Source organism: Scleropages formosus, chromosome 2 (genome assembly GCF_900964775.1).
Source record: "Scleropages formosus chromosome 2, fSclFor1.1, whole genome shotgun sequence".
In the NCBI taxonomy this organism is placed as follows: domain Eukaryota; kingdom Metazoa; phylum Chordata; class Actinopteri; order Osteoglossiformes; family Osteoglossidae; genus Scleropages; species Scleropages formosus.
The window spans coordinates 1,054,706-1,069,209 of NC_041807.1; the positions used below are offsets into that span (position 1 = coordinate 1,054,706).

Genomic DNA, 14,504 nt, shown 5'->3' on the forward strand with positions numbered 1-14,504 from the left:
CTGAAATGAACTACCACTCCTTGTTTTTCTGCAGTAAGTTAGAAATTATATCCTTTTCAATATACCATGCACCCTATAATTTGTCTAATAAGGGTACGACTTAAAATTTAACAGTCCAGCAGTGACCGATAACTGACGATAAGCACGTTGTAATAGCACTGAGTAAGAAATTTAACTTGTTCAGAAAATGTCACTGGACTGAAGTGTTTAAGTGCAAACTACACCTGTTTCAAAGAGTCTCCAGCAGAAGAATAACGTAACTAGACAAAGCGTAAACACATTGACACCCATCGTGACACCAGGTGGTAACTTGCCTGGTGACTTGGGCCCACTCGGATCTCTCCTTGAGTGCTGTTCAGTCGCCTGAAAGAGAAATTGAATCTTATATTAGGAAAACGGGTCCTTTTCTCCAAGACTCAAACCCTAAACTTCTGCCATTTCAAAACAAATTAAGCAGGTATGCAGCCTTATGCACAAGTAAGCCGTTTGAAAGATGCTTTCTAATTTTTGGATATGATGGGTTAGCCTCATTCTTTGTGAAGGCCTTGAATAAAGTAAGACTGCAAGTAAAAATCGAAAAAAAAGCAAAGAACACACTGGAATGATCTTTTGATTGCTCAATGTCTGTATACATGCAAGAGAATAAATGAACAGAGAAATTAAAACTATGCAAGATTATTAATATGATAAACAGAACAGGGAAACGGCACCATTCCGAAGAAAAGATGGGTCGGCGTTAACCTACAACTGAAATGTTGATTTGTTGCCATTTTGTATTTAAGTGACCATGCAACCATGCACTGAGATTACTTATTTTGTCATAAAAAATGTGTCTTCTGAAATCTAAAGTAAATAGCATACATAAGGTGAGGAGAGAAGCCTGCAAGTACAGCAGTAACAAATACTGGTAACCATAGCAACAATTCAATAACAACACTCATATCTCCAGCTGCAGTGGATTAAAGAAAATAATGAAGTTCCTTTCGGTAGTGGGGGGAAGAAAGTACTCTGTTGCCATGGCAATAGGGCAGATTTTCACAGAAGGGAGCAGAGAGCAGCCCAGAAACCGTCACCATGATTTGTGTCCAGAGAACTCCCTCTCCTTTGCAGGGGCTATCTGACCAAACATAGACGGTGGAAACATGAGTCCCCCAGTTGCCTTAACACTCATCCAGTCACGACTCCCCTAATGGGTACATTTTACACCACGCTTCACCCTCACGCCCCCGCCTACTTGGCTTTGGAGAAACCATTTGCTGTCAGGCTAATATCCTACAACAAATGCAGCAGGCAGATGAACTGTACAGAAGGGTTAGTAAACTGCAGCCGCGCTTACAGCTGGAGCCGGCCGCAGGGCTGCCCGGTGGAGGCTATATGCTTCGGAAAGGCTGAAATAAGTACCTGATCAAGCATGAGACACACTGCTAAAAACACAGGAAATTACACACCCTTATACAAGCATCACTCTTGTAAGTGACTGTGACATATAGCGCCATTGTCATTTAAACTGGCAAAGTCTAATACGGCAAACACACCGCGTGAAAACACAGCAACGCCTCTTTATTATGGATCAATCAACGGAAACATGCTAGCTGCAGCAAAAAAATCTGCATGATGTGGATTCAATAAAATGCGTGCTACTGACATACTCTGCCACAATAACGTGACATCAGTTTAGTTCTTCAGGTGTACGTCTACGTTTCTCTAGGAGTTCTCAATCGTGCCCTTGGCAGACCCCTGCGTACGATGGCTTTTGTTTCAGCCGAGCGACTGCCTTTCTTGACGTGCACAATTGCAATAATATTAAACTGTGAGCCGACGACTCGTTGAGAAGTCTTCGGCACCGTCAAGTGGAACTGGTGTTCAGTCAACAGCCATAATATCAATAATTTCTAAACGTATGGCTACTCCCTTAGTGCAAGTAAAAAGGCCATTTATCTGATAAGAAAATAAAGCAGTACTGAATTTAAGGGATGGATTCATTTAAATGCAAAAAGATCAAAGTCCAAGAACGGAGCACTGTACATATTCTTGCCATTCTTACGTGACAGTAAATTGTTAAATTTTAACAAAAATTGTAACATAGCAATAGGAATGATCTATAGTCTCCAACTAATGACTGCTGAACATTTTTTTTTTTTTTTTTTTTTAACTGTTACATTAATTCTATGGATAACTATGCAAAGAATATTTAATCTAAACGATGATCTGAAGAAAAACTGGTGGTGCACGACAAGAACAGGAAAACAGCAGGTTAAACTATCTAGAAAATCCTCATAAACCACTATAATCTTCAGGAGTTAAAGGGCATTTTTCTCCCCCAATACCTTCCAATGCCAATTTTAACAAGGTGTAACACCGAAATAGAATATGTAAAAAGGAGCTTGGAGTAAAAGTGTCAGCTAAGCAATTAAAAATATATATATCCGCAAGCAGTTATTACAGGTTCCAAATGACATGTGGCTCTATAGAAACCCGGAGGCTCATTTGCAGTCAGACACGTTGTTGCATAGACACTCAATGAGCAAAGGAACCGCACTCGGGTGATTTAAGACACATTTATAGCTCCTTCACAGAGACTCAATCGTTGACTCGTTACAGACTTACGGTTTTATAAAATGACAGCTTTAAAAGCTACGTTAGCACTTTATCCAAGGTAGTTTTAGACCAAATTCAGCGCTGATTTTTCAAGCGACCTACTAGGAAATAAGGAGTCAAAAAACGACAACTGCAGACTGTACATGGTTGAAGCAAAAGAGGTTTGAGTAATCAAACGACTGATGTTTCACTGTTCGACAATTAACGCGCTGATAGACTCGTGTATAGAAAGCTGTATTTAACACGATAGCGTCCCCTAATGGTTGAATGACCCCAGATCTAAGTGGTACTACCAAGCAGTACTAAGTTAACAAGCCAACAAATTTACAGTTTGATGACAATCACCGAATGTCTCTTACAGGAGCTGAAAACTTACTGGTTCATGGTAACCCCATTTTCAGCAACCACACTGTGACTACAGCACACGATGTATGTTTCAACAACACAAAGCTTCAAGTTTATTCAAAAACAGTGATTTATTTGCTTTCAGTCCTCACCAGTACAGCGCTACCAACAAGCTACAGCTGGAAAAGTGCCCTTGCTTCCTTAAAGGGTGTGAAGGATCTGCATATCACAAAAGGGAATTTCAATCATATCTGGCAAGATTCATGTCTCTGTGACATACGGTATTGCTTCCAGATACTGCATCAAATAATAATAATAATAATAATGACTGCTTTCACTATGCCACGAGGCCTTTCCAGTTTGATTTAATGAACTTTTCCTACCACAAGGTGTGCAACGGTGAGACACGCACCGCATTCTGCTTTACAAAGGTTCTTCATACGTCACATGAACGACCAACTACACCAGCAGTGTGCACTCAGCCCCCCCACGCAACAGAGCAAATGAGCACTAAACACAAAAAAATTATATATTAAAAAAAAATTCAAAATTCAAAAATACAAACCTCAGTATGTCATCAGTGAATGAAGAATGCTACTTGTAGATTTAAGATTTCCACCATTTTTTGCAGTTAAAAGGCATAAGTGATATTACAATTAACAATGTGGATTACATATTTCCGAACAATTTTTAAAAAGGGAGAAATTAATCTATATAGACAGGCTACTGGCTTGACACTGTCGTTATGTTAAGTAGAGATGAAAAAAGACAGGTTAAGGTGAAGTAAAATGATTGTAATTTTTACTAGATCAGCGTTGCAAAACACCCGCCCTTTTCAAATAATTAACCTCAAATTGAGAAATGCTAAGTAATTCCGTGAAAAAAAAAAAAGAAAGAAAAAATCTCGTCTCCAGACTCACTGTGTGTGTAACTTCTACAGAAATACATACATATTAAATATGAAATAATAAAACATGAATATGGCTAAAAATATCCCAGACCCGATACAGATCCACAACGTATTAAAATGTTGCAGCATCATAAGTTACAACCACACAGTAAGGGAGAGGTAATTATCGAGGCTTTAGTGTTTAATTACAGAAGGAACGCGGCCTGTATTTCTTAAGCGCATCATGTCAAAACAAAACAGATGCAGCGTCCTGAATGGACAACCGAGAGAGCAATCACCATTAATCCCGCCCCCTCCGACGGTATCAGCCAATCGGCGCAAGAGTGAAACACTCCCTCCAAGCATTAAACAAACAGTGCGATGGGCCCCTAACCCCGTCGCAGAGCCACATCGACATCATAGCCGCGGCGCTCCGATCGCAGGCTGGAAAACCTCCTGACAGCCGCCCGCCTTTCCCCTCGCCATGTCGTCTCCACTGCAAAGAACAGCCCGAGTTAAGAGAAACGCAAAATGGAGTCCATGAACGATTCATGCATACCGCGCTGCTGCTGCTGCTGCTTTTCCGAAAGCAACGCACATAGCGAGCGAGCGACGGAGGTTCGTAAAGTTGGGCAAATCGGTGTCAACCTGGCGCTGGCGCAGAACGCGCGAGCTGCGCTTCGCCTGCGAACACGGCTCTGCCCTCCGCGATTCCATGATGATCATCATGAACACAACGAACACGAGCCAACAACAAGACGACGCACACACGCTGCGCCGACAATGACGCACGTTAACTTGCAGAATCCAGGCTGCATCGCGACTATTTCCAGCGCTGGCAAGAGCTTCAAATACTGTTCAGTGCTGCGTGCGCGGCGTTAAGACTTAGTACTAACTAGGCAGGCAAATAAATGCGCGCTCTGCCTGCGCACACACATACATACACACACACATAACATAGCCAGCGGTGCGCACGCGAGCGAAGCCTACCTCCGTGGGCTAAACAGGTCGTCCATGTCGGAGGCAAAACTCTTCCTCTCTGACGCTGACACGGTGTCTGGAGCGGCGGCTCCGATAAATATTCCCTTCGCCCCGTTTTGCTAAGTACCCAAAATGGAGGATCGGGCAGCCTCGCAGAGCGAGCTCGCACTGAGCCTGTGCTGTGACCTCAGCCTTGACGCACAGCGTGCACAGTTCCCCTTCCCGAGCGCTACTGAGCATGCGCCGCGACCTCACGCACGCACGCACAGCCGTTCCGGCGCCGTATTCGCGGCGCGTGGCGCACAGCCGATACAGACCGAGACTAGCTGCGTACGTGATGCTGGTACTACGCTACGGGAGGCTGCGCAGCCCTCGAGCGGAGCGGAGCGCGAGTCTGTCTCCACACAGCAGCGGCGCGACGCCGGTGCGTGCGTGGACACCCCGCTCCGTGTGGAGTCATGTCATCCGCACGCTCTGTTGGTGCCTCGAGCCTAGTAATACAGGTACCGCATAAGAAGAAGATAAAATGGGAAACACCGACTGTTGCCAACATCATCATCATGTTGAAGTTGCTCGTAAGACTTGACACACACAGTGCTGATCCTGCAGCTCCTCTGGCGACCGACTGGTCCGTGGCAGCCGAGCCCAGACTACACAGAGTACGTGACCTGCACCTACCTGGGCAGGAAAAAAAAAAGCTCACGATTTTACCTAAACCTCCAGCACCAGAAAGCATCATGCGGGCGGAATCATAACACGCCCTTCCTTCCTTCCCCTCTTCGCCTTTAAACTTGTCAAGTCCTCCCTCCCTCGGGGGAGCGATATAAGAATCCGCACTTATCAACTACTGGAAACGCATAAAAGTGCATCTTTCTCTCAGGAACCATCTCGACCTCCCAAGTGCATTTCATAATCCCTGCAACGCTTCCCAAGTACATCAAGTTGTAAAAGGTTCCCATCCAGCTTCCGCACTAACTTTGTACGACAGATTGTTTGTGAGCCGGTTTACATGACAAAGTCGGTATGACGTCGCGTCGCCCATCATACAACGTGCACCTAATACTGCTGCTCTTCCGCTTTTCCGTACGCTCAGCTCTCGCACGGCAGGCTCTCGTAGAACAAAAACTGCTACGACACGTCGTGAGAACACACGCACTTTTCTCACAGTCTTCAGTACAGGGGCATTTTGCCACTTTTCTTTCAGGCGTGTCCTTCGTGCGCGGCAAAAGCGCGACGGACAGTACGACGCGACACACGCGCGCATTCGGCCCTACGCTTGTGTCCACATGTTTGCAGAGCCAAAGACTTGGGCGGTCATCTCTTATTTCTCCGCATCATAAACGTCCCATTTATCCTAGGCCAATTATTATCAAAATGTCTCGGTCTACAGCGTACCTCGTCTCACGCCGTGCTTGTGGGACAGACTCCGGACCACCAGAGCCTTGCACCACAAAATATGCAATTATTAATAATGAATGAAAATACAAGCTAGAGAAATATTTTTACATATATTATAAAAATGTTGTTCTCATCATATTTGCTAAAACTACCTTATATTCTGGACTTTTAATTTTAGGCAACATATTTATAATATTTGTCCTCCAGGAATCGTTCCCCCTCCGTAAGAAAAATCATTCGGTCCCTTCACAAAGGAAATTTCTTCAGTGCTTCTAATATAAGGAATAAATGTACTCATATTGGTAAAATATAAACATCTGTAAAGAATTGTACCATCTGTAACAAGATGTCTCAACGATTATGCACCCTGTCATATCTTCTTGCATGCAAACCTACTTCACCACTAAAGTGATATGTAAATTATATCTACATTTACATGTATTCATTGATTTTGTGCTTTTCTCCAATACATTAAAAGTACTCACAATGATTTACCAATTTATACCACTGGGTCATTTCTGGTGGAACAGTTTTACCGCAAGTACCGGCTTGTTCACGGGAACTATAGCAGGTCATCTGAAGATGGGATTTGAACCTGGCTCCTTCAAGAGCAGGGAAGCAGGTCTAACGCCGATATCCCTGCAGGATGAGTATACGGCGTATGGATGAGCAGAATGAGCAACGTTAAGTATTGTTTCAGCTGCCGTGTAGTAGCTAGCTACATTCTTCAGCTGTTTTCCGAAGACATTTAATACTTGAAAAAAAAGTGTCTTTTTGTGCATATCTGTTTTAAATGGCATGCTGATGCCACAAATCACAAAATATCTGCAGGGCAGTGATGCCGTCATGGTTCCTTCACCGCACCAATGACTCAAAATGCTATTGACGGTATATTCCATGAAAATCTCTAATAAAAGCCAATAAACCCATACAACAAGTTTCAATTTACCTTTAAGACCAAGTGGAATTTGTTACGTACTCCGATTTACATGCTACTGCCCCCAGTTACAAAACGTGCTTTATGGGCACATCCCCTATGCACGGTTGTGATGGTCCAGAGCCGATCTCCAAACAGCGCACAAGGTAGGGTGCACACTGGACAGTTTTATTTTTTCTTAAACTTGATAAGTCTATTTTGAAATGAGTGAATTTAAAAACCCATTTTCTTTGTACACACTCAATAAAAGCTTAATAGACATACCCAGAGTTATTCACTAAGCAGGCTCCATAAAACTCTCACGTACAGCTATAATAAATGTAAAAAAAAAATGCTGTGAAACTAATCACCGACACTCAGGAGCAACCGGACACAAGCTGTAAACACTACGGAAGTGAATCGAGGTGCAGGTATGTCCACACTCCTGATGTGTTTGGGTGCTGCGTTTTATCGACAACTAAAGAGTGAGTGCAAAAACCACAGGATGCATTCACTCCACAGCAAAAAAAAAAAAAAAACACCAGTGAAGAAAAATGGGTACTTGCTGATACAAACTGGTGGCTCACTGGGCTCATATGGGTGGAGACATTTCCATCTTAGACTTGCTGCACTGATGGACTCAAGTTCATACATTCAGGGACCAAGTTCTTATAGTGTGATCAGCAGTACAAATAAAATCTGCATAAGTGAATATATGGATGAGCGTCTGTACAACAGCGAATGGATGTACTCTTTTCAGCCAACATACGGGAAGTAACTACTCGCTCGCTCGTTCAGAGTCACAGCTTACAGTACAAAGATGCTGCTGTGCCACAGAGAAAATCTACTTTGAAAACATGAATTCGTCACAATGCAAGTATGGGAAATTAGTATTTTTCTCACTTTGATAATCACTGTGCATAAAAATCAAAGGAGCACTGTCACCAGATAAATTTTACATAGCTATACAAGTGTGACAATGTTATTCACAGATGACTAGCTACTCTTACTTTACCATATAAATGAGTGCTTATGTTTTTGGTATTTAACATACGAAAGAGCATTTTGCACCTAAGATTCGACTGTGATGTGTTCAAGTGCACAGCCGTAACTTTTGCGGAGACTATTTTAGGATCGCAATTGTTCCGCAACACACTCATAATTATCATACCGTTTGGCAAAGCCGAGCCACCGACTGGTCTCCCTGGTCTGGCGCTGCCTTGTGCGCATATTAGCAAAGGACAGCAGCGTTTCTAGTGTGATATCACCTCTGTCATACATGTTAATGAGAGAGCACCTATGTACACCCCTTGTCCTCCCCCCCATTAGCCTCTGTTTAGAGTAAATATGTTGAAACACACTGTTCTTACACAACATTTAGAATTTTTAAATATCTGCACTATTGATTATAAATAATTTCCAAAATAACTTAAAATGCAGTAAACCTACACAGATTTCTAGTACAATTAAAACTGATTAAAAGTTTTAACACTAAAATTCCAAATATAACATCAATATCAAAACAAAGACATTAGTCACTGCAAGGTCTTCCTTAGCCTCTTAAATTCTCTGTTCAAGTAAAGGAAATGCAATGAAACATCATCAGCAATATCGGTGTAAACAAAGACGGCCGTAGTAATCCAGAGCTCCCCTATAAGATGTTGACAATAATTTCACGGTGATTTAACTTTTCCAAGGTTTATGCCAGGAAACAACTTTATAAAAATGTTTAATTGCGTCCACTAAGCTTTTTCGAATTGTGTGTTAGTTTAGTAGCAAACAGAGGACTTTATAAAAAGCTCTCTCACCCTCACCATTCTACATGACCTTTTCAAAGTGTGCACTTGCAATAGAAATAAGAAAGTTAACTTCATTATATGCCAACATTTCTCTTCCACTCTTCATTCTTCAATTAAAGATTCGATATTTTATGGTTGCTATTTTGCACAGTCTTCTGAATCTATAACAAGGAGATATTCACGGAAATTTTATTTTCGAGAATAGTAAGCGTGAAGGATTTTGCGTAGAAAAATAAATTTTGAAAGAACGACTTCATAAAGGAAATTCACCGTGGCTGCTCTTGTGAACTGACTTGAGTAAGACGAAGGTTATACGTCACATTAAAACAAATTAGAAACGAAAGCACGATAGCGCAGAACAAGATGCAAACACGGACTGAGCCATAGTGCAGGTACAGGGTTACTACAACGCAGTGCCTCCCACAGCTCGTTGGCACAGTTTTGAAGCATCAGTTTATTCCGCTGGACTAAATTTCGTAAGCCCGGACCACACGTTGCAGAACAGACAAATGAACATAGAAACTCATTAATGATAAGTGGTGGTAATACTCACTGGACATCACAATACCTAAATAATGGAACATACAGTAAGTGTATTATTATTATTACTATTAACGTAGGTGTCTCAGACATATCTTTTCAGTAATGTTTTACTTGAAGCAAAAATCCTGTGTTCGGCTCCCAGCCCAAGAACAAGCGTTTACGCTTCAGCGACAGCACAAATTAAAGTTACTGTGACCAGACCAATTGTGTCCGAACAGCATTTTCTTTTCCTTTCATTCATTCATTCATTCATTGGTGGTGCACTACCTCTACAAAAATGCTACCACTGCCACAAGGAGGAAAAAAAAAAAATATATATTACATTATATAGCACATTATACAAGCAAGCTCACACAATGCCCAACTTCCAGGACCAAACAAGAAAATCTAAACTGCCAGAATGGGAAAACTATTCCCTGATCACTATAAAACAGTACTCTGGCACTGTACTTGCTCATTTGTGTTTCTTATAATACTTAAAAATAAAAAAAAAAAATTGGTAGGAGGGTATCAGGATTTGTCTATCATGTGTTTTATGCACCTACTCGAACGATGAACCTCGGTGCAGCAAGTGGTAGGGAACAAACTAGGTTTGCTTGAGACTTTTATGTCTGCAGCTATGTCTCCTTCTCTCAATGTAATGCGTAAATTGTACTTTTGCTGAGATGTACGTAGCTTTGGACAAAAGCATCTGCTAAATGAATAAATGTAAATAAATAAGACTACATGTTCTTTTCTTTCTATTCATTTTATGCTATCAACTAATAACTCCTTTCAGCTTCAAGACCAGACCTTCAAACAAGGCTTGAAGCTTCAGCCTGATCCAATTTCGATTATAACCCAGCACTGAAAGCCCTTCACCACTGCCCCCCTCAGATCACAGCAGCACTGCTGGAAAAACTAGAGAGAAAGCGGTCACACACATAATCATCCTTCAAATTAAACCACTATTATTATATAAGTTCCCACCGAGGAAAAAGAGCAAGTCTGTTCTGTCTACAGTAAGGCAGTGCAGTGGTGAAACTACACCATTTGGACAATGTAGAGCTACTGTCAAGAATATTTTACATGATGGATGAACTGTTCCTCGTAGGTAGCCAATGCCACAGCTGAAAAGGCAGGTCATGTGGAATCACATCACACGCATCATTGTTAAAATGGGTCACACAGCTGAAATAGGTTCATCCCACTCTACTCTGCTGTGACTATAATTCATTTCACATGACATCCTTAAAATTCCTGGGGGATTTGTTACTGTAACAGGCTTCCTGACCTTTAATGGGTTTGCGAAGGATTTCAAATGTCACTTTATTCCATTCACGAAGCATTTGAATCTGTGATGATTTAAGCTGTTCGGAAGACTTTGTACAAAGGGATCTCATTTCTACAAGAGGTATTAAAATCTCCAACCGGCATACAGCGGACTCCTGCACCTGAGCGTGTGTTCAGATGCATGACAACTTTGGCAGTTTAGTGATCTAAAAGCCACTGGAGTGAAAAACATGGAAACTCCAGCGACACTCCAGCTTTCCCAAGTCGGCTCGACCCAGCGCGTTCTGTTCTGCATCGAGGTCGTTTCATAGTTTCAACACGCAAGATGTGCTCACGACATGATACAAGCGCACACTTACATGCATTCTTTTCCCGTACATTTCAACATTAACTTACACTTTACACAATGTCTAGAAGTAGTCTTAGTTCTGCATCAGTAAGCTTCCCTTGTTTAAATGAGTCTGAAAATGGCGTGAGAATTTAATGCTCTTTGCTGCGCGAAGGGAAGTGACCGCAGCAGTAGACAGAGCTGAAATATGCGCGACAGCAGCGAATAAGTCACGCGCTTAAAAACGAGGCTCAGCGCTGACAGTTCAGACTGCCCTTTCCTCCTCTGTGCATCTCTATAGATAAGTCACTGATGGAGCATCTCTCTTCCAGGTTACCATGCCGACTGCAAGCAGCTGTGTAATAACAGCAGTGCACTGCAACAGGGAACGGGGGTGGGCGAGATGTACTACAAACCGTCCTTTGGACCGCTGGAAGCTCATTAGGGTTGCTTATGCTACAAGGTCTGTAAGACTGCCGCACTTATGTCCTTGTCCCCGATCGGCTCAGACCTTTCCCCGAGAATGGAATGTGCCGCATTACTCCGTTGGCCTATTATTTTATAGAAACTCTGGATACCTCCTTATTGCCTCATCCCAAAGGCCGACAGTCAGGTTTGACAAGAGCAGATTAAGAACACTACAGACGCCCGTTTATTCCCTGAAAACTACCTTTTTTCTTCTTTTTTTTTTAAACTACCGACACTTTGAGGCTTCCTTCAGACAGGAAGCATGATATACTTTCCATTGTTTCACTGCATTTGTTTCAGAGCATCTGGTACAGTTTGCAGCAATCACAATTTGGAAGGTCAGTCAGCTTTTCCAAATGAAATAGGCTTGAGAGCACTTCAGTGTTTTCAGAAGAGCTAAACAATTTTCCTCATCACAGCTTACAGGTTAAAGCACACGCTACTATAGGGACAATTGCTGCCTTGCAGGGTGAAGGTGGAAAAGTCAGTCCTCAGTTTTCCCATTCCATTTCCCATAATTTCTGATAGTAGTTACGTTAAAGTGTCAGCAGTTTAGCTGACAATTTTATCCAAAGAAAACTTACACACCTGGATTTATACAATAATACTGACACCTGGATATTTACCTGGGTAAATTCCAGTTACTTCATAAAAGTTACAAACATTAGGCACCTAGGAGTACATATTTCTCAATAATTGTTTGCTATATAGATGGTATATAAATGGCACAGTGAGTAGCACTGCTGTCTCACAGCGCTTGGGTGGTGCGAGAGAATGGAGGTGGGTTTCCTTCGAGTGCTCTGGTTTCCTCCCACAGTCCAAAGACATGCTGTTCAGGTTCACCCATAGTGCGTGAGTGACAGAGAGCGTGTGTTCCACTGATGTATGGACGAGTGACCCATTGCAAGTAGTGCATCTAGCAGTGTAAGTCACCGCGGTGAATAAGGTGTGTGGGCTGATAACACTACGTTGTACGTTGCTTTGGAGAAAACTATCTGCCAAATGAATAAATGTAAATGTACCACAGAGAGGTATCAAAAAGGACAATACAATAACCAACAGCATTATAGGTTTTACTCGACGTAAGCCATTACTTTGTCGCCAGACAATGGAATTACACACACACATTTTCAGAACCGCTTGTCCCATACGGGGTCACGGGGAACCGGAGCCTAACCCGGCAGCACAGGGCGTAAGGCCGGAGGGGGAGGGGACACACCCAGGACGGGACGCCAGTCCGTCGCAAGGCACCCCAAGCGGGACTCGAACCCCAGACCCACCGGACAGCAGGACTGCGGTCCAACCCACTGCGCCACCGCACCCCCTTGCAATGGAATTACACACACAAAAATCTGATGCTTTGAAAAATCTGGAGCTCTACAAATGAGAACAATGTGGTGGATGTCAATACCCAAAAAGTGGAAATTTTTCAATGGCAGCTGAAGATAAAAGTATTCCTAAATCCTGCAGGAAGGGCCACAATTATTTCCACACAAGAACCAAGTAGCCTTAGTACAAACCTGATTAAGGACGACATTTCTGAAGGCAGAAAGCAAAAGCTGGATAGGAGGGATAGCAGGAGCTAAGCTCAAGATGTAGGCACTTTTACCTGGTCTCTGGGTTGTATCCCAATATGTAAAAGAAGGAGTCGATGCAGGCTTTGAACTCCCTAGCAGCAAAAATGTCAGAGAAATGGGCAATGGTGCATTTCCCCCTGTAGGATAAAGGGTGGGGGAAAAAAGGGTTAATTTTTCTTCAAATCTACTGTATATATACACGTTTGTTCGCTCAAAAATGAATCCACTGACACGTTTAGGAGGACACCCAGTTCACTGAAATGCAACCAAAGGTTTGGTGCCATTAGGCACATGCTGACAGATGCATTTGACAGTTTATGGCCTTTGATGGTGAGGGCGAAGCCACCTCTCCTGACACTCATTAGCACCTGGAGATCATCCTCTATTCATTCGCAGAGTTGGGTGAAAAAGAGCCATTCTACTCCCTGCAGCAGGATGTGAAAGGGACCTTGATGGAACACAAATAAACACTCGTCCAAACACCATGGAAAACAGCAGGCCACTGAGTGATGACAACAGGCTGCATCTTGATACAATTTCGCTCTGTTTCGTTTCAAGTCACAGTAAGCGGCGTCCTTGTGAGACCTGCCAGCTCCAGAGATGAAAGAAATGCAAGGTCGGAACCGGTGTTTGGGCTCCGCCACTATTTTGCATTTTTCTCCACAGCCCTTGAATAAGGCAAACTAAACGTCTATGAAGGAGTATTTGCTGCCGATCATCTCTGAAGTCAGTGGTTGGGAGCCGCGTTTGAGAATGGCCACGTTGCCTCCATATGGTCTTTGTTAAGGAGAAATGACAACTACACGAGCGAAAAGAGCTATCTGGCTTCTAACATATGCACCACCCGAGCCTGATTTGCTTTCTCCAAGATGTTAATTGTGATCCAGAAAACACTAGAGCATCTGATTGCACACAGCATACAGTTTTTTTTTTTTAAAAAAAAACACTGCTCTTTACATCAAAATTACTGTAACCTAAAACCTGTCCCACATATTGTCCAAGGGAAAGAAAAAAAAAAAATACTACAAGCACCTTTAATCTTCCAAGTTTAACATAACGTTAATTACTGCAACACGTTTTAATGCAACAAGATCTGAGAGCCCTACACTAAGGTGGAAAATCTGCATGTAGTGAGCAGTAACAAATAATACAGTCCAGGTAAACAGCACGTAGACCTTTGTGGGCTTCCGTGAACTTGTCTCCTTTACCTAAGAGCAGCAGGATGGTAGGTGTCCACGTAGTCAGAGATGAACAGCTCCCGACTCCTGACAACCGGGTCAGTAATGACGAGCTCACGACCAGAGTCTGCAAGGAAAAGGTCAGAGAATCGCTAATGCATTTGTGCAACACTTAAGTGTACCAACACTGCTCTGTGTGTGTGTGTGTGTGT

General features: G+C 42.7%; 1 protein-coding gene across 3 annotated transcripts in view; it reads right to left on the reverse strand.

Annotated features, from left to right (window-relative positions):
- The window catches only part of LOC108933885 (arginine-glutamic acid dipeptide repeats protein-like), a 151,525-nt gene that overhangs the window by 41,608 nt on the left and 95,413 nt on the right, over positions 1-14,504 (reverse strand). For 2 of the 3 annotated variants that reach the window (XM_029260115.1, XM_029260117.1), the window contains exons 5-7: positions 14,323-14,419; positions 13,147-13,251; positions 315-363 (exon numbers count right to left, since the gene is read on the reverse strand). In XM_029260115.1, the coding sequence (XP_029115948.1) occupies positions 315-363; positions 13,147-13,251; positions 14,323-14,419 (251 nt within the window). Of the gene's footprint in view, positions 1-314; positions 364-4,822; positions 5,013-13,146; positions 13,252-14,322; positions 14,420-14,504 lie in introns of those variants that run through there. The other variant, XM_029260118.1, reaches the window with a different exon arrangement.